This window comes from Argopecten irradians, chromosome 1 (assembly GCF_041381155.1).
Source record: "Argopecten irradians isolate NY chromosome 1, Ai_NY, whole genome shotgun sequence".
In the NCBI taxonomy this organism is placed as follows: domain Eukaryota; kingdom Metazoa; phylum Mollusca; class Bivalvia; order Pectinida; family Pectinidae; genus Argopecten; species Argopecten irradians.
Window position 1 is genome coordinate 27193341 of NC_091134.1, and position 20695 is coordinate 27214035.

Below are 20695 nucleotides of genomic sequence, written 5' to 3' on the forward strand. Positions count from 1 at the left end.
AATGAAATGTGAAAATTAGAAACGAATGGGTTTTTCTTAATTTCACGCTTAAATGCTTATTATTGTGACAAGATGAGATCTTGTGTTTCTGTGTGTGTCCCGTTTAGTGGATATTATTTCGATCTGTATGAATTTCAGAACATCTTTGAATAATTATTAGTTAGAAGATTCAAGGAAACGTAATTCAACCATTGGTAAATATATACCTGCTATTTAATGCATCTAAATCGCCCGCTGTTTAGATAAACCATATGAGCTATCCAGCGAGAGAAAGCGTGATTATTTACAGGAAGTGTAAACCGGAAATGACGTAGTACGCAAGTTGTCGTGTGTGAGTACGTGTTATATGTGGGTAAATTTCCAGTATATTTATGGGATTTTCGTATTGAGAATTGATTGTACAGTCAAATCTGGATCTACTGTACTGACTCTAGAGAATCGTGTTGATGAAAATATTACTATTCAGTGGTTGATTTTATTTTTATTTTTTTTTATTCAGAAGGAATAGAAAATTACTTTTACATATTTTAATGCTGGAGATTGCTGGATTTATTGTAAATTATTGGTAGGAAATATTGTAATATAACCATAAGATAGCTACTGTTTGAATGTGTTGAAAATGGAACAGATCTTTAGGATTTTATTAGAACTATACTGTGTATTGTACTGTTGTATGTATTTCAAACATGTTTAAATTATCTTGCTTTATTTAACTCTTGGTTGTATTTGATTAGTAAACACAGTCTCGGTGACAGTGATTAGTTATTATGAGAATCTTGAAACCTCATACCTATGTAACAGACTGATTTGGGGCCACGGTGGTCGAGTGGTTAAAATGTCCCGACATATTACTACAAGCCCTCTACCTCTTGGTTGCGAGTTCGAATCCAATGTGGGGCAGTTGCAGGTACAGACCTCTGGCGGGTTGTTTTTCTCCGGGCGTGCCAGCTTTCCTCCACCATCAAACCTGGCACGCCCTTAAATGACCCTTGCTGTCTAATGGACGTAAAACCACCACAACAAAAAGAAAACAACTTAATTATCTCCTTTGGTAAGTTGCCATATATGATGATTAATATGTAATGCTGAGGTGTAATTGTATTGTAGTAGTCAATCGGGTTAATTAAAATAACTTGCCTATTCGTTCCCATTACCTTTGTGATATAATCGACGACTGTATATTATTAATAGCGCCAAATGTAATTGTCTTTTGATACGTGCTGCTGTAAAACATCTTATTTGACCGGGAATGACCTTGTATTATTTGATACTGGTAAGAACAATAGAAATAATTCTACTTCACATACCACCGCCATGATGTATTGTTTCTTACTGTGGACACTGCTTCTGATGAACATTACTGTTCACTTGAAAGGTAAGAAATATTACAAATACTTTATTGAACACTACGAATATTTCTGATGAGCCTATGGAGTCTTGTTATTTCCATGACAGCTGCGGAATAATTTTTTTCAGTACAAGATTTACGTCAAATTTCTTTTCAACTTTTACGATTGAAATTGAAACTCATCTGAAATAATCCTGAAATAGTCCCGACTACCGTAAATCCTGCGTGTTACCCGCACCGGAGTATACACCGCGGGAAGCAGAATCAAGCATTTCTATAATTTTGTAAAGTATATTCCAGATAACCCTCACCGGCAGATTGCCCGCGGGTTATACGTCGATGTAGTACTTGGAAGCACAGTACATATGCAGTACATTTGTATGTACTAATTATAGTACACGAGTCTATATGCTATAGTGATTTCATTTCGAAGGGGGTATATTCAAAGACATACAAAACTACCAATATCATATTTTCTGCTTGGAAATAGATTTTAAAGGTAAAAACTTTACAGTGCAAATGAAATTACATTGGCATAATAAGAGGGTAACTTGGGCTATTGTTTTGTATATGTGGTTTTCAAATTTGATTAATAGCTTCCGATTATAGCCCGCATCGGTAGATCTAGGTAGCCCGCATCGGTAGATAGCCCGGGTAGATAGCCCGCATCGGTAGATAGCCCGCAGTAGGCATCTTGTGATATAAAAACTCGTATAGTCTTTGGGTAATACGCAGGAAATTACGGTAAGTGTTGTTATTTTTCGGCACGACCAAAATTTTTAAACATTTTTTTCGAGTTCTTCGGGTATGATAGAGCTGAGATCCTGTATGAATGGAAAGGAACGAAAGATCAATAAGTATATTTTAATGTTTAATAATTGAAAGTATGTAAATGTAAACATATTTTGCTTACCATGCCATCGTCTTTGTTTTACAGGGTATCTAGTATTCAGCTCGGATAACTGTTTAAAAAAGGAGATGTCGAATTGTACAGAATATATCATTTGTACTGAAGAGGACAACATGGATATCTATTCAGGAAAAATAAAAACTGTTGTCCATGACTTATACATTCCACACGGACTTGCACCGGATGCGTCGTTACTTGTCGCTACACCTTCTGATATGTCCGTGATCATATCAGCTGTCCACTTGGAGTATCAGGATGATTCCATCACGATGACCAATAGGACATATATACGGGTTATGGAGGAGGGCCTAAGCATAGTAAGTGAGAATAAAATATTTGTTTCTTGAAAGGTAAGAATGTCTATATTACAAATACTTTATGCTTGTCTACCCGTGGGTAAATTCAAAACATTAACACTACATAATTTTGGATACTTTAGGCAATATCTATAAACCAGCAATTATACCTTAAGGTTCAGATTAAGTTTGAAATATGCTTTCATGAGCATTCTATGGAGTCTTGTAGAGAGAATTGGATTCAGGGCGAGGTCAATACAATATGGACAGTTTGTTATTTCCATGCACAACACAATAATGTTGTGCTGCGGAATAATACACAATTTTTTCAGTCACACGATTTACGTCGTAAATTTCTGTAATATGTAATTTAATATGATTATGATTTTGAACATTTCACTTTCTAAATACGATTGTCAAATAAAATCAAACACCTCGTTGAAATCAATGTTAGTACTAAGTCACATGAGTATAAAAAATTATCACGCGACCTAAAATTATTACAGACGATGTGAGTACTGAGTCACACCGGTATCAAACGTATCTGCTCTTATCTATCATTTAAAGCACATTGCCAAGTGCTCTTCAACAATGTTGGCGAGATTTTATTATGCTTTTTGTATCTATCAATACATGTTTCAACTGTTATATTGTTATCATTAATTACAAAAATAGCGTGCATTGTTGAGTAACCGGTGTAACGAGGGTCCACTTTTCAACGTTTCACTGGCACGGATATCTCTTTAGGTGTAACACATGTGTACCATAAAGGTTCATCTCAATATAGATTATACATTGACAAAGTAAATAATAAGTTTTTTGTAACTTTTTGTGTGTGCGAAATAATTTCTATACCCAATAATCTCAAGTTGTGTTACCTGTTTCTACAGTAATTCGATTCTGTATAAGTCAATTTAGATAAACAGTATTTGCCGACATATTCAAATAAGAATAAGCTTGTACAAACAATTCTCACTATCCGAAAATACATATGTATTTTTATGTACGTAAACAATAAAATGTTCGCTGTCGAACCTCACGCTGACAGGTTCACATCAATATGCCTTCCACTTGCCGCCAAATGTTACATTTACCATAGCTATCCTAATAACAAAATGTAACACTGATCAAAGGACAATTATGAATTTTGAATCGACGAATTGGAAGACGTGTAAGATTCTGGCATGGTTTCAACAGAGTAAAACATATTCATATTTATAACTATCAGAACGTTTATGCAATAGCCTGGGGTTGAATAACACGACGTATTGTGGTAGAAAATACCTTTTATGGTGTGGCTGTAAAGGATTTAAAAAAATGTACCTCAAGGGCTCCGTATTTTATCTCGAAATGTCTTGTCACAGAATTACCAAGTTATGGTACATCATTGATAGTAAGGTCACACATACTCCACTTATTACCACTAACACTCTGCATTAGAATATGAACATCCGAACATTCTGATAGAGTATTACACCGGCACTCTATGTCACACTGCGTTCTCATACCAGTGGTAGTGTTTGATACTAGACTGCAGAATGCTATCTCCGAGTCCATATCACAGCTGACATCATTAGTAGGTCCAGAGGTACCAACCTAAGCAGAAACGGCGTAGAAAAGTAAATATCCATGATACAGTCATAATATCTTAATTTTGAGATGATTTGGAGGACACAAATCAACAAACCTTATTTGTTTTATAAAAGTTTACACAAATGAATGAACACTTGACAATGCTCGCAATCTACCAGGGAAATCTTTTTAAATGGTCCATTTTGTTGACAAGAAACAAAGCGGAAACAAATGTTTGTATCACTTTCATGCTAGACATAACATACCTGAAGGCTTTTCTGGCCAACTCGAGCGCATTCGATGTTTTCTCCTGTTATGCTGATGATAAAGTTTTTTGATGCCACACCAAAGAAGCTGAGTTGAGTAATTCTCAGCCAAAACAAAGAAGGGGAATCCTGGGGTAAGGGCAGGTTAAAACACGTGTCTAGATCCTGGTCCAAGGCATACGATATCTTCCGCAGTAACGTGTTGCTGACGTCTTTTACAAATTTCATATAATAGGTCACTGTTAGAAATAATGACATAAATTCATTACCAAGTTTACAGCATAACACAGCCAGTAAGAAAACATATGTTCATGTGTTGGTAAAAACTTATATCCTTTTCTATTTCAACATCATTGAAATTGCGACATGGATGGGGTTTCCTATAACAAATCAAGAATCTTTATGCATTACAAATGTATCTGCAAAGTATTATTTTGACCATCATTCGATATAAGCCCACAATGTTTAGTGCATTTTCGGATGCATGTGTAAAAAGAGTTTTGATTTGGTAGGAACAACCAGTCAACTAATAATCAGATGCTTCAGCAGGTAATCCAATGGCGTTTTGCTTCATTTGGGCGATCAGTAAGCGATGTAAATAATAAATGCGTTCTCGAAATATGGGTAGAAACTACCGCACAAGTAGACGTGAATAGTATACTATACAGACATACTTACATTCCACCCAGTCAGTTGTCACATTACATATCGCCGTACAGGGGGTCGGTGTGGAGAAATAAAAGTGGGAAATCACTTTGGGTGGGTTAATTTTGAAAGTATTGCTTCCGACTGCCCACTGCATATACAAATTAAAATTGGTAGAATATTACAATGCTGTTTCATAATTGTTTATTAGATTTGTTCTTACCTGAAAATTCACCTTCCTTAAAAAACATTTTACGCATGTAATTTTTTTTACCACAGTAGAGAAAAAAATCCTCAATCATAAACAGAAACACTTCCTACAAGTGTAGCATTAGAATGTGCCAGGATAATAATTGGATGTAATGAGACGATAGAAAATACTTAAGATCTACCCTTTAAAGGTTCATTGTCTGTTGTATTTGACTCTTTGATAGATGTACGTCGGCGGAGGCGGCGTTTGATAGTGAGTAAGTGTCCAACAAATTTTACATTGTGATGCAAAGTGAGCACGTTAAATAAACGAAACGGAATACAAGAATTCAAAAATGTAAGATAAAAACAAGAAACAAAGCCTACATTACCTCAACTTTCTCCTTATGGTAGAATGAACCGTTTTGACTATAATGATACCACAAGTTCCTTGGGTCGACACTAGCTATTTTCACAATCGCCATCAGGACTATGAAGTCAGGATAGTACTCCTGAAAATACGTCTAACGTTATCATTTATCCCTCTTGTTTTTGTTATTTCTTAATTTTTGTCAAGTAGAGAAATAGATAGCATGATAATAATGCAAAGATGATATTTTCTTTTACAACCAAAGATGTCTGTGGAGAAAGTCCACAATACAGAAACATTACAAAACACCTATTTATTTTGCATAGATAAATCTTAGAAATATAAAAAAAAATACTACATGTACTGACTGACTTCCAGTGCGTAAAGAAAATCATCATTAGTTTTGTATTACATATACATGTAGGATTTGCCATGAAATACAGAAACGATTATCTTCTGGATTAACTGATTGCTTACGATTAATGGTTTTTGTAACGGCAATTCTCCTGTCCAAATAGTTTTGTTATTACTGATGAGTCTGGCTACGAGCGGCATAGTAGAATCATTAATGTGCATGCTCTGGTCGATATATGTCGCCGTCATGTGCATGGTGACGTAATTCACGGTGAGCTTGTCAAATGTCGCAAAGTATATATTTGACAAGGGTGCTAAGTCTACATACGCCTTAACAATCATTCCGTTGGTGTTTCTATATTGGAAAAGAAAGTGATATCATAAGCATGTGTCTTCAAGTCATTGTTGTTTTTAATTAAGACATATAATTACAGTTCCACGAGTTGATCACGTCTAGAACCATGATCAATATAAATAAAAAATTATCAGCGATCCTACTACCTATCCATCAATCAATAATGCATTCATTTACTACTTTCCTAACTCACTCAATATCTGATCTCTCCTTAACTCCAACCCACCAACTAACTTAATCTATCCAACGCACAAACGCACGGATATTCACACGAATGCACTCACTCAAACCCACCCTTTTATTCATACCTAATTGTTGTCGTGTTGGATCTCCCGACGATGTTTCGTCCTTTAAAAACTATTCCAAAGTTACACAGTTCAAATGACTGCCCCGTTGTGCCCGATACCATTGGTACTTCAGCAATAAGTCGGCCGTAGCGACGATTAAAACTAGTATGTAGGATGAAATCTACGTCACTGCTATGTGTGATAGACTGGCACTGATCGTAGAGCAGGATATTCAATGGCAGTCTTCCGTTACGATCCGGCACCTAAATCAACCAAAGATAGCACAATGATATTAAAGAAAAAATAATGCACCCCCTTAATAAACGAATACCAATTTGCTATATCAACATTATTATCTATGATACATTGATGCGTCCTTAGCAAATGAGTTTTTAATGTCAATATAAGCGTTCATGCGATGTGCATAAGATGCTATTTGAGGTCTAAAAGACCATCTGTCCGAGCCAATGTCGACATTACATACACATCAGAGTATGCTGTAATAAAAAAAACCTGAACGATGTTGCTAACCTTCTACAATATCACAGACAGTTATTCTGATGACAGATGGATTTGAACATTGACAATAGCTATGATGTCAACCAGCATGTTCGTTAACCTTGTTTGGAGTGTGCACTGGATACGAGAGAACATGCATATATATTAAAGAATGTGTTTCCTCTTAATAGTTATTCCTTGGTATAGTATTTAACAACACTTTGACAATACTTCTAGATTAAGCCCAGTGCGAGTTAAACCGAGTGAATGTTAAGCAAGTAAGACTTAATCTCTTTGAGAATTAAGTCCACTAAAAGTGAAGCATTTTAAGAGCTATGTCCACTCGTCGGTACGTACTGTGAAGATTTCTTGGTCTGAGATGTTAAAATAGAATTTAAATGACTGAGGTGACCCCAGGCCCGGATAGCTGACTGTAGCGGTCAGCTCGTGTGACGATCCTGCGGCCACCACATCAGGAGCAGCAATTACACTAATGCTGTATCCGTATATACCCGCAGTGACATCATCCTTCAACCCTATATTAGCCACAGTCAGACTCAGACCCGTTCCTTTTGTATGTTTGGATCTAGCGACGCAGGGTAAGTTCGATCCAGCGGCCCCTATTTGTACGCCTGCTACAAACAACCCGCTGCCACCATCTCCAGAATGTAACTTTGTGGAAGTGCCCACCGCATAAGTACCGACTGACTGACTTGGCACATACCAGGTTAACTTTACTGAACCTGTCGCACTCTTCGCTAACAGTGAGCGAGACTGAGTTGTCGTTACATTAATTGCAGCATTCTGAAATATATTTTGAATATAATATTATATAAAAGCATGTCAATGTCATTCTATCAGCAAAATAAGTCGTATGTCAATATATATATTATATAAATATATACCATAAAAAGTACGTGTCCATGTACAGTTAAATAGATAAAAAATAAAACTAAACGACCTTCCTCTAGTACTTTCGTCATTTCATGATGGCTCTTCAGGAATATTACTTTCGCCATTTCATGATGGCTCTTCAGGAATATTTATAACATTCCTGAAGAGCCATCATGAAATGGCGAAAGTACTAGAGGAAGGTCTTTGAGTTTTATTTGTTTTAAATCGGAACTATTCATAAGATTTACATGTCAATATCACATATTTGACTAAATACAAAATGCCGGAATGTTGTAATAACAAAAGAAATACAATTCAAAACACTTTAAAAAGACAAGATCATCTTAAAACTATAAATCAAACATATGTAAAATTTTTATACTTTGGATTTTTTTTTCAATTGAATTGCTGAATTTTTATCAAGATAACTTCTCATAAGAACTAGGTACGTCATTACTTTATGTAAAGATATCATAATGTTTCCGCAGAATTTATGACGTTATAATTATAAAAAAAATGACACAATAACAAAGGCCTGCTACCAAGAGAACATAACATCGTCAGAAGTAAGCATAGGATAATCAATGTGATGAAAGTGTTGTAAAGAAACAGTTTTCTTTCATAACATTGTGTACTTATACAAATGAACATAATACCTATCCATAGTTATGTGATGATTTTCTCAAATGTGGTTCAATGTCACAGGAATGTCGGTAGTGTTTATTTTACTGGCTTGATCAAAAGTGTATAGTCATTATATCTAATATAAGGATTACTGTTGATTCGTGAATTGGTGTGTAGGTAGTATATTTTGACAAAATATGCGAGGAAATTATACATATCAGGAATAGAAAAAGAGATCGACAAGGTTCGGCACATATTTCGGTTAACAACTAACCATACCATTAAGTTTATTAGTGTCTATAGCAGGCAGCTGTAAATTAGATCACAAAATATTTACTAATATCGGTAAATACTTACAGGAGCCTGGCCGACTATACTGAAGTTCTTTGTTGAGACTATTGCCACAGAGTCTACCTCCATGACTATACTGAAATCATAGCTATCCTTGATGGCTGCAGACGCCTTAATATATAGTTTAACTTCATAGTCGATCGCATTAGAAAGGGATGCCGCTGTGCTATTGTAATAACCTGTAGCATGAAAACATAAATATAAATATATACAACAACATGACGAAATAAAATCATTTGTCATCTTAATAAAAGTAATAAGTTTTAATTTTTGAAAAAAAGTCATTATGTAGTGCGATAAATATTTTTTCTTGAAAATTAGAATAGATAAATACTATTCAACTTGAGTTACCTGTAAACCGTATATTACGCACTTCAAAAATTATTATTGCTTTATTTTTTTTTGTAAAAACCTCAATAAATATATATACATAATCACGTTTAGCAGATATAAATAAAGCATTACCTTTATTTGGTAAGAAACCGTAATCTACGGTAATCGAATCTAGTCCGCCGTAACATGCTGGTGGCAGGCCGTCTCCGAGAACGGTTGATGATACAATATCTACGTAGTGTTCGCCAACAGATTGTAGTCGTACCGAGGCGATTGATAAAGTCTCGTCGCCACTACTCATCTGTAGTCGGTAAGACGATAAGGGACTATATAACACCATCTGTAGTTGGAAGTTGAAAAAGGTTCCCGCTGAAACGTTAACATGGTCTGGGATGTCTGTAGAGAAGTCGGATCCCATAGTGGCATTCTGTGATATAATAATCCATAACAGTACGAATTTCAGCATGTATCCTTTTTATGGTGTGAAATGTATTAACTATTATTCAAGATAGAAATCAGTCCTATTAGTGATAATGTTATATTCTTTAAAGCCATGTAAAGTATTTTGAAATTTGATCACAAATCTGAAGTCTAAAAGTGCCGTTTTATTTCATTAATCCTAATGGCACTATAAAAACTGGTCTCATTCTTATCCCCACCGTGCATGCCTTTGACTAAAAGACCTAATACATAAACTTGTTTGCTTATCCTACATCCAGATATCGATTGTGATAACATATGTTAATGTAACAAATAACATATTTTCTTAAACCATTTGACTTTATTTCGTTACGCATAACGGTACCAACAATGTATGATTTGATCACATCTTGGATAATATAGATAGGTCTGCTAACCTTACTGCACAATTCTCAACTGTTATAAATTTAATGAAAACACAAGGGGTCGTCTGATCTGATAAAAAGTTAACAAGTAAATACTATTCAGAATATGCTAGATTCCATGGAGTACCTTTAGGGAAATAATAAAAAAAATCAGTGGGAATCATCTACAGTATTCGACCTGCACCTCTGATAATCCAGAAGAAGACATTTGTAATGTGTTTTCCAATGTGGACATGTTAGTATGTTAAAGCATTTTCTCCAATCGCAATTCTGGTATCATATGTTTGACAAGTCTACTTGTTGATTTTGAAGACACTAACGCGGATTCTGTTTGGTACAGTAGAACACCATAGAAATTAAAAATGTTTAACTTACATGAAGTGGTAGTAGAACAAGTGTTAAAAAAACTTCCATGGAAACATCGTTTGAAACGAATGTTGCGGTCACGTCCCGTGTGGATCCATTAGAGATCCCTGTCACATCAGCCATCAAATAGTCTACAGTTAGTTTCAGTAAGCAGTAAGAACATGGGTCGTCAGTAACAGGGCCTTCTGTAGTTGAAGGAGGATTTGTCGTGTCCGTTGTAAAGAAAGCCGATTGGTTATTGGAGTCCGATGTTAAAGTACCTGATTGGTTATTTGCGTCCGTTGTTATGGTAGCTGATTGGTATTGGTTATTGGAGTCCATGTTAAAGTAGCTGATTGGTTATTTGCGTCCGTGTCGTTAATCCGATGTTAAAGTAGTGATTGGTTGTTTGCGTCCGTTGTTAAGGTAGCTGATTGGTTATTTGAGTCCGATGTTAAAGTAGCTGATTGGTTGTTTGCGTCCGACGTAAAGGTAGCTGATTGGTTGTTTGCGTCCGACGTAAAGGTAGCTGATTGGTTGTTTGCGTCCGACGTAAAGGTAGCTGATTGGTTGCTAGAGTCTGTTGTATACGTCAGGTTCCTAAAAGCTGTTGTGGCTGATGTGGTTGTGAAGGGGTCCGTAGTATATTGTGAGTCTGAAGAATGCGTGGAATTTTCCGAGACCGTTGTGACATTGGTCTGTATATCAACACCAGAGGTTGCCATAGTAACATTGGTCGTGGAATATAATGTAGAGGCGACTGTTGTTGAGACCAAATTTTGTAATTGAAGTGTACCATTACACTCAACGTCACCAAAACTGTATGCACCACTTCTGCTAAAATTCTGGAGCTAAACCAAGAAAAGAGTTACATGTATGTATTTATTATCTACTTATGAAACAGATAAGTTGTACGTTAAATCGTCGTGTGGTATTCCATTTCTGCAATGAAATACAACACAAAACACTGTAAACCTAGATTATCTAAAACTGAAAACTGTAGATTATACATAAGTAAAATGTTTATATATGGGATTTTTATCATTGGCTTTGCTTCCTTTGATGTTTTATCACAATATCTATGTTGGTCATGTCACTAGGTATCATAACTCAGCAAAATTGATGACATTACACTCAGGAATAAAATGACGTAGCGATCAAAATGCATAGCTGTTGACAACTTATTGGCAATGTGTGGTATTATTGATTGTTACAAATTATCAAGTTTACACATGTGTACAGCCTCATGCTCACTCACCAGTCCAGCTCGTTCTGCCATAAATGGTATGTAGGTCCCATTGGTCATCGTGATGGAATCATCCTGATACTCTAAGTGGACAGCTGATATGATCACGGACATATCAGAAGGTGTAGCGACAAGTAACGACGCTTCCGGTGTCAGTCCGCGTGGAATATATATATAATGGACAACAGTCTTTAATTTTCCAGGATATATATTCATGTTGTCCTCTTCAGTACAAAAGATATATTGTTTACAGGCCGACATCTCCTCTGTTAAGCAGTTTTCCGAGCTGAATGCTAGATACCCTATAAAAATAGACAATGACGATTCTTAGAATAACACAATCTTTCATGCTCTTTGGGGTGTGACAGGAAAACATCAGCCGGAGGGTAAGATATTTTGTCAAACACGTGACATTTTCGAGTGTTTGACAGCTTAAGAATCTTATCCCTAGTGTTGATATCTCCTCTCTCGCCTCAAAGATGACGAATGATTCTTTTTCTCCTTTTCCTGTGCACCACTTTGTTTCTCAACTAATGATTTGTCAGCAATACAAACAAGGATGACGTGACCGGATTTTCGTCGTCGCCGTTGTATTGCTGTTATAATATCATGCTTCTGTTATCGCAACGTTATGATACCGTTGTTGCGACGTCATGATACTGTTGCCGTGACGTCATACAATCGTTGAGAACGTGCATAGATCGCGTGTAGCTTGTCTTTATCCTGGGATAAGTTTGATAGAATATTTCACTCATTTGTGGTGAGACAGGAGAATCTCAACCTAAGGGATAAGATTCTGACTGGAGTTGTCAAATAAGATGGTTTGCCGAATGTTTGACGTATTCAGATTCTTATCCCTTCAGAGATCTTATCTCCTGTCAAATCCCAAAGAGGGTGAATAATTCTCTTACCCTATGTGAGTACGTGCAAAGATCTCGTGTAGCTTGTCTTTACCCTGGGTTGAAAAAAGCTCTTGAATGACGAAATAGCTGTATTGAGACCATAACATTACTCACGAGTCCTAGTGAGACGAAATAGCTGTATTGAGGCTCTAACATCACTCACGAGTCCTAGTAAGACGAAACAGCTGTATTGGGGCCCTAAAATCAACCGCGACTCCTAGTAAGTGTTTTATTCTATCGCTAAAAGAAGTACCACATAATTGTATGGTTCTCATCGGCGAGTTTTGAAATGGCAGTCAGCTCTCCAGAACAGAGTAGATATTTTGTAAATTAATATATATCGTACGTTTCTAAATTCTAAAACAACTGTTATTCCTATTTAAATTATTCTGTCATCAGATTTTAACCTCTTTGAATACTTTACTCAATTGGATCAGATAGTATTTAATCATGTCCTAGATTATATGGTTAAACAATCCCTACGTGAAATACTATACTATAATACGTTTACCTTAGTAAAGTTACTGAATGACTCCCTTTTAGACACTTAACTACAATTTTGCATTTTAATGTGTTATTTGTCTGATATTGGTAGTTTTTCTTATATCTTATTTATCATACAGTTTTTGTTGTCCTTCTAGAGCTCGCTAGGATTCCATACAGCTGTTCAATCTTTAAGACAATATCTAATGATTAATAATAATAAATGATAATATTCTAACAATAGCTTGTTCGTCCTTGGTTGGCTACATAATTTTATAGCATATCACTTTTGCTTATTATAACATGCATTTTCCTACTCATGATGCCACGTATCTAATGAATAATTAACCTTGTTCAACAGGATATGATAATGAAGACTGATGCGTAAACAATACTCACAGCAGACAAAGATTATGTCTGTTGATCTAATACCTCATAGACAGCCGTCTGCATTATAATTAGACGATTTGGTAAATCATTGAACTTTTAGTTGTTCATATTAAATCTACTTGTATGATATATATTATTATGAATCGCTGAATACTAATTACCATGGTTTGTATGAAAATCAATAATTTCAAATCCGAAAATAGCCAGCTGTATTGTATTTTCTAATTTTGTATTTTTCTAATATTCTAATTTCGAACTCGTTCCATTTCAATCATTAACACTTTTAATGCATCCAAGTTTCCTTGAACGTTAAAAGATTATCGTTTAATCAAGGACCAACCGATTACTTAAAACTAACCCTTAATTGAAATCCACTCAACTAAGGATATTAGTCTACATGTTTGTACAATTATAAGAAATAAATGAACGAATGGATGAAAACACACAACAGGTGAAAATTGACTTTTGTGCGCTCTAACTAAAATATCAGCAAATTCACCTTAAAGTTATATATGCTGTAATTTTTATACTAACGAGTCAGGGAGAGATTTTCCTATGTTATGCACCATCAAAGATTATCAAAGTTTGGAGAATTATAACACTAACAATGCATAGGTTTTTATCTTATACAGACAAATAAGAGCTGAAAATTAATTAAAACAATTACGTCTCCAGTGCAGTAAAATGAGTACATAGGTCAGATCATGGAGCAAAGTTGTGGTCTACAATTCGAATTCACATTTTTGCAGTGTGCTTAGTAATTGTGAAGTTGTTTCTTCTGATAACGAATCAAGATATTTGATTTTGATTATCCCTTTAATTATTATATGTTTCATGTTTCAAGAAATGACAACCTCAACTAAAATCATATTGACATCGACATGTGTATTCGTATCAGGAAGATGCATAAAAGATGACAACAATCAAATGTATAGAAAGTGGAGAAATAAAGAAATGTTAAAGAAAACAGTTTGAAGTGAACCTCAACATAGATGCTACATAAACTAAACTAGTGTAGTGAAAACTGACTATGTGATATGATAGTAAACTAATGCTGTATAAATGTGGTATCAACATTTACACAAACGAAAGAAATATGTGGTCTGGAATAAGTTCATGTCAAGCATCCAAAACTTATTTAGGTGAATTTTCAATTTTTTCAAATTAAATCATCTTGTCTTACCTATTACCATTGTTTCATTTATTCTCCTGTTGACAAAATTGTCCATTTTTATTAGAATTTGACAATGTACAAAAATCAAAATTGCTTAAACAGAAAAAAAGGTCACGCTGCGATAGCTAATTTGACATGTGGTTGTTAAACATTTCCAAGCAATATATATTTTAGATTAAATCTACGTTTGATAATTGAACAGGAAGCTCTCATCCTACAGTAAAACCAGGACACATGACTATCATTAACTGATGACTTTTACGTCTTATTACTTCAAACATATTTATTCAAAAAATATCTAATAACTCTTACGTACAAAACTACGAACTGTAAGGTCTTTTTTAAGAATTGAGCTAAACTATACTAATCTTATAAGATTATTATGTACTATGCTGAAGTCATAGTAAAGTGTAACAAGAGATAGTAGTATATTATTTACTATGCTGAAGTCATAGTAAAGTGTAACAAGAGATATTAGTATATTATTTACTATGCTGAAGTCATAGTAAAGTGTAACAAGAATAGTAGTATATTATTTACTATGCTGAAGTCATAGTAAAGTGTAACAAGAGATATAGTAGTATATTATTTACTATGCTGAAGTCATAGTAAAGTGTAACAAGAGATAGTAGTATATTATTTACTATGCTGAAGTCATAGTAAAGTGTAACAAGAGATAGTAGTATATTATTTACTATGCTGAAGTCATAGTAAAGTGTAACAAGAGATAGTAGTATATTATTTACTATGCTGAAGTCATAGTAAAGTGTAACAAGAGATAGTAGTATATTATTTACTATGCTGAAGTCATAGTAAAGTGTAACACGAGATAGTAGTATATTATTTACTATGCTGAAGTCATAGTAAAGTGTAACAAGAGATATAGTAGTATATTATTTACTATGCTGAAGTCATAGTAAAGTGTAACAAGATAGATAGTAGTATATTATTTACTATGCTGAAGTCATAAGTGTAACAAGAGAAGTAGTAACTGAAGTCATAGAAAGTGTAGATAGATATATATTATTTACTATGCTGAAGTCATAGTAAAGTGTAACAAGAGATTTATATAGTATATATTATTTACTATGCTGAAGTCATAGTAAAGTGTAACAAGAATATAGTAATATATTATTACTATTGAAGTCATAGTAAGTGTAACAAGAGATAGTAGTATATTATTTACTATGCTGAAGTCATAGTAAAGTGTAACAAGAGATAGTAGTAGTATATTATTTACTATGCTGAAGTCATAGTAAAGTGTAACAAGAGATAGTAGTATATTATTTACTATGCTGAAGTCATAGTAAAGTGTAACAAGAGAAGATAGTAGTATATTATTTACTATGCTGAAGTCATAGTAAAGTGTAACAAGAGATAGTAGTATATTATTTACTATGCTGAAGTCATAGTAAAGTGTAAAAAGATAGTAGTATATTATATTTACTATGCTGAAGTCATAGTAAAGTGTAACAAAGAGATAGTAGTATATTATTTACTATGCTGAAGTCATAGTAAAGTGTAACAAGAGATAGTAGTATATTATTTATATGCTGAAGTCATATTACTATGTAACAAGAATGTAATAGATAGTAGTATATTATTTACTATGCTGAAGTCATAGTAAAGTGTAACAAGAGATAGTAGTATAATATTATTTACTATGCTGAAGTCATAGTAAAGTGTAACAAGAGATCTAGATAGTAGTATATTATTTACTATTTTGAAGTCATAGTAAAGTGTAACAAGAGATAGTAGTATATTATTTACTATGCTGAAGTCATAGTAAAGTGTAACAAGAGATAGTAGTATATTATTTACTATGCTGAAGTCATAGTAAAGTGTAACAAGAGATATATATAGTATATTATTTACTATGCTGAAGTCATAGTAAAGTGTAACAAGAGATAGTAGTAGTATTATTATTTACTATGCTGAAGTCATAGTAAAGTGTAACAAGAGAGATAGTATATATTATTTACTATGCTGAAGTCATAGTAAAGTGTAACAAAGATAGTAGTAGTATATTATTTACTATGCTGAAGTCATAGTAAAGTGTAACAAGAGATAGTAGTATATTATTTACTATGCTGAAGTCATAGTAAAGTGTAACAAGATATAGTAGTATATTATTTACTATGCTGAAGTCATAGTAAAGTGTAACAAGAGTAGATAGTAGTATATTATTTACATGCTGAAGTCATAGTAATGTAACAAAAGTAGTATATATTATTTACTATGCTGAAGTCATAGTAAAGTGTAACAAGAATAGTAGTATATTATTTACTATGCTGAAGTCATAGTAAAGTGTAACAGTTAGTAGTAGTATATTATTTACTATGCTGAAGTCATAGTAAAGTGTAACAAAGATAGTAGTATATTATTTACTATGCTGAAGTCATAGTAAAGTGTAACAAGAGATAGTAGTATATTATTTACTATGCTGAAGTCATAGTAAAGTGTAACAAGAGATAGTAGTATATTATTTACTATGCTGAAGTCATAGTAAAGTGTAACAAGAGATATAGTAGATATTATTTACTATGCTGAAGTCATAGTAAATTGTAACAAAAGATAGTAGTATATTATTTACTATGCTGAAGCCATAGTTAAAGTGTAACAAAATAGATAGTAGTATATTATTTACTATGCTGCAGTCATAGTAAATGTAACAAAATATAGTAGTATATTATATTATATTAAGTGAAATCATAGTAATAGTAGGTAACAAGATATCTAGATAGTAGTATATTATTTACTATTATGAAATCATATTTAATTGTAACAAAAGATAGTAGTATATAATTTACTATTATGAAGTCATAGTTAAGTGTTACTTTCTTTTTCTATGAAAGGTCGGTAAGATTTTGGCTTAACGCTAAACTATCTATATATATAGCTAATAAATATGACGATACGTCAAACGTTAGGAGAAACCAAAGATACGAATTTTGAACAACCTAACCAACAAATCATACGCCGTATAACCATGTACACCAGAAAGTCATCTGTAGTTAATAGAACATTGTACTATCTTATTTCATTTCGATTTTTTTTATTATTTGGTCCTCATACAAAAATCCAAAATTCAAAGCCACATCATCATACTGTAATACGCTATTTAACCATTTTGTAATTGTTAATTTTTATCATAAATGTTGTTAAATTAACATTATTAAAGAACAGTCATTGTCTGAATAGGTTATCGAAGTTAAATAGAAACAGTTTTTATCTTTTATCATAATTCAGATTATTATATCATCGCAAGTCTAGCATCAAACTTCGAATGCTATAAAATATATAGATTGATAAAATATGTGCTTTTCAAGATAATCTTATCATTAAGCCGCTATTTGTTTAATAAGTTTATGCATTGCTTACCTCTCGTAAACAGAAGACAAGATATTAGCAAAATCCACACACATGACGAAGACATCGTGGGAGTATTTATCTAATCACCACTGTATCCGTCTATATGATTGTATATCTCCGTTATAAGTGTATACTCCCACCACACAGCATCAATTTACCTCAATACAAATTACAAAGGCCTCCATAACGATATATACCTGTCGATAATAACGGCTTACTGACTTTATATTTCACGCGTAAGGTATTTTACCTCTGAATTATTCACTCGCATACAATACATGTTAGCTGGCTTCGTTGTTTACCTCCATTTGATCAATTATAAGAGGATATTTCATATGACAAAATATGGTAAGCAGTAATTATTCTCTGCAGTATGCGAAATGAAATGATGGGTAAAAGCCTTTAAGTATTTATGTTTCAAATAAACCAGCCGTGACTAATTTTATTGTCTCCTATCGCCAAAATGATCCGAATGTGGTAGAATAATATATAATAAATGTGCTATTCATTCAAAACAGCCGCAGTATGTCAAGGATTAGTTTATAATCAGTGTATATATCTCAAAATTGGTTCAATTTGCTTCTATTTCATTGTGCACTCACTGGTGAGCTTTTGTTGAATATGATATCTTATCATTACTATGATGGATTTCCATTGGTACATAGACAATCAGTTGTACCTGCTGCATCTCTACATTATTTCGGATATGCGTAAAAGCAGCCAATTTTAACACAGGAAGCGAAGGAAAACTATCTCCAAGATGACCGTAATATCAAAATACGATGGCCGTAATATCAAAATACGATGACCGTAATATCAAAACACGATGACCTTAAGATCAAAATACGATGACCGTAATATCAAAATACGATTACCGTAACATCAAAACACGATGACCGTAATATCAAAATACGATTAACGTAACATCAAAACACGATTAACGTAATATTAACATTTTATGACAAATACCGTAGGATGACCGTAATACCCCACAGCGGCCCATAGCGATGTTCATATATTTATCATCATTCAATACGACAGAGACAACGGAAAATGGTAATTGCGCCAAGAATTGTCCATTTGTCCTCTTATCTGTTAAAACAATCATTTGTTATAATGATAATGTCGGATTAAAAGAAATCCGTGTCACTTGCAATCAAATTATCAAATAGAATACTTGCAAATACCGCTATATTATCAGTTAGAGTGTATTTTAATTGATTGATATTCCAAATCGTATTTCCATACGTTTAAGTTAATTAAAATATTACATACAAAGTAAACATGTACATTGCATGTATGTACGCGATAACAATACCCAAACTAGTGTCACGCAAATTAAACAAATGAAATGTATAGCCACCGATGAGTTGAAAGAATCATTTTTCTGGTAAGATCATGCACCTATCATGGTAAACACACTACTATAGCAACAATTTGAGTTGGTTTGATTAGTTTAACGTCCAGGGTCATTTAAGGACGTGCCAGGTTTGCCAATTATCAAATGAGTATATTATCATCTAACTAATGTTCAAATACACAAAAAAGTGATAAATTGTATAGGCTTAAACAGGGTCTAATATCGATGTTAAGTACACATGAGATTCATGTCAAGTCCCTGTGAAACTACATGTTCAAAGTAGATGTAGGTGATATGCTCGGAGGTTCTTAACATTTCAACACACAATGAAGGACAGTGTGAAAATGCATATTAATTTCATGTAAATGCATATAATTTACATGTATCTACTAATGTAAAGTTTCTTTGTGAAATAAAAGCTACATGTATATGATAGTATAGCACATAATATGCACAAAAAGAATTGCATGTACATGTGCAAACAAGTGGAAGCCAGTATATATTTATTTTGAACGTACACGTATAATCTTTGACCATACATATGTACATGATTTTGTTTGTTTTATGTTTGATTGATGTAAAATGCTTTGCATATACATAAATATTTATTGTATTATTGGTAGTTAAAAAATGATACCTTAGTCGTTCCCTGAGTAACAATTTTGCTGGGACCCTTCATTTTGATACAATAAAATATGTCTAATCATGTTTAACTAAATCCAATGTTAATCATTTATACTATAAAGTCTATGAGAATAAACAATGTCATTACATGGACTTTTCTTAATGCTAATGTTTACTGGAATATCTAAGGGAAAAGATGAGGATTTATTTTAAAATTTTATTCTGGCTATGGGTATGAGATGATCATGATAACTGAGTAAAATATGTAATCCCTATGATGCCATGTTCTCTGTGAAAAGGAAAACTGTTCCAAATGAAAGAATAATAGTAATCAACAATATGCACTTTTATACATTTGTTTATGTAGATCAGATCTACATGTATTAAATTTAAGTCAATATCAGAGTAAAGATTGAATATATCGGTTTAATAAGATAGAATTGACCGTGTGTTATTGAAACATACGTAACTGTTTAGGTGAACTTGGATAAGTTTTCTTATTTCAGCACAACTTTCGTATTAAATTACGGTCATCCATAAAATATATCACGGTCAGTCGGTTTTGAAAAAAACGTTAGATATTACGGTCATCTTCACGATATTTTTTAGAGCTTCCTGCGTTAAAATTAGTTGCTTTCACAAATATCCGAAATGATATCCAG

At 33.4% G+C, this 20695-nt stretch overlaps 2 protein-coding genes across 2 annotated transcripts; both read right to left on the bottom strand.

Annotated features, from left to right (window-relative positions):
- Window positions 1–3037: 3037 nt before the first annotated feature.
- On the bottom strand, window positions 3038–6861 carry LOC138310228 (uncharacterized). Its single transcript, XM_069251349.1, has 6 exons — window positions 6614–6861; window positions 6074–6305; window positions 5619–5738; window positions 5071–5188; window positions 4393–4631; window positions 3038–4150 (listed from the first exon to the last, which is right to left on the bottom strand). The coding sequence occupies exons 1-6, from the start codon at window positions 6712–6714 to the stop codon at window positions 3929–3931; spliced, it is 1032 nt and encodes a 343-aa protein (XP_069107450.1). The 5' UTR covers window positions 6715–6861; the 3' UTR covers window positions 3038–3928.
- A 4010-nt stretch (window positions 6862–10871) lies between these two features.
- On the bottom strand, window positions 10872–11944 carry LOC138320648 (uncharacterized). The gene is made up of 2 exons (XM_069263819.1): window positions 11741–11944; window positions 10872–11333 (listed from the first exon to the last, which is right to left on the bottom strand). Exons 1-2 carry the CDS (start codon window positions 11942–11944, stop codon window positions 10872–10874), a joined length of 666 nt encoding a protein of 221 aa, XP_069119920.1.
- Window positions 11945–20695: the final 8751 nt, after the last annotated feature.

Excerpts from the sequence above, each read along its gene's own strand:
- LOC138310228 (XM_069251349.1), bottom strand. The coding sequence starts at position 6,714 with ATGGTATCGGGCACAACGGGGCAGTCATTTGAACTGTGTAACTTTGGA. Across the intron at positions 5,189-5,618 it reads ACCATAAGGAGAAAGTTGAG|TGGGCAGTCGGAAGCAATAC; the intron begins GTAATGTAGGCT and ends TTGTATATGCAG. Across the intron at positions 4,151-4,392 it reads TTGGCCAGAAAAGCCTTCAG|GTTGGTACCTCTGGACCTAC; the intron begins GTATGTTATGTC and ends GTTTCTGCTTAG.
- LOC138320648 (XM_069263819.1), bottom strand. The coding sequence starts at position 11,944 with ATGAATATATATCCTGGAAAATTAAAGACTGTTGTCCATTATATATAT. Across the intron at positions 11,334-11,740 it reads TGGCAGAACGAGCTGGACTG|CTCCAGAATTTTAGCAGAAG; the intron begins GTGAGTGAGCAT and ends TTCTTGGTTTAG.